General features: G+C 60.9%; 1 protein-coding gene across 1 annotated transcript in view; it reads right to left on the bottom strand.

Moving 5' to 3' along the window:
• Window positions 1-81: 81 nt before the first annotated feature.
• Window positions 82-396, bottom strand: part of LOC104160726 (RING finger protein 121-like) — a gene marked incomplete at both ends in the record, with an annotated part of 5,708 nt that continues 5,393 nt past the window's right edge. Inside the window, one exon of the mRNA XM_009698934.1 lies at window positions 82-218. Within this exon, the coding sequence (XP_009697236.1) occupies window positions 82-218 (137 nt within the window). The remainder of the gene's footprint in view (window positions 219-396) is intronic.

Genomic DNA, 396 nt, shown 5'->3' with positions numbered 1-396 from the left:
CAGACACGGCCCCGAGCCCCTCGTGTGCTCTACCCACTGCTCCCTTCACAAGGCGCCGGCTCCCATGAGGAGAAAGGATACGGGTTACTGAACATCCTCTTGAGATCCACCTTCTCTTTGCAGTACGGACACGTCTGCTTCTTCCCGACGATGCACCAGCCACGGATGCAGAACTCGTGAAACCTGGAGAGCGGCACGTTAAGGGGAACAGCCTCGGGCTGAAGGGGGGGACAGGGACACGGCTGAGCGCAGCAGAAATCATCAAGCTTAAAAAAAGTCACCCCCCGCCACTGCACAGGGGCCGGGAAACATCCAGGCCGTGCGAGGACGACCACGTTGCACAACGGCAGCCCTTTCCTAGAAGGCACCGCGCCTTCCAGGCCCAGAGGAAGGGGC

Source organism: Cariama cristata, unplaced genomic scaffold, assembly GCF_000690535.1.
Source record: "Cariama cristata isolate BGI_N322 unplaced genomic scaffold, ASM69053v1 scaffold1774, whole genome shotgun sequence".
In the NCBI taxonomy this organism is placed as follows: Eukaryota; Metazoa; Chordata; class Aves; order Cariamiformes; family Cariamidae; genus Cariama; species Cariama cristata.
The sequence above is the reverse complement of the archived record's forward strand: the minus strand, read 5'-3'. Positions and strand labels throughout refer to the sequence as shown.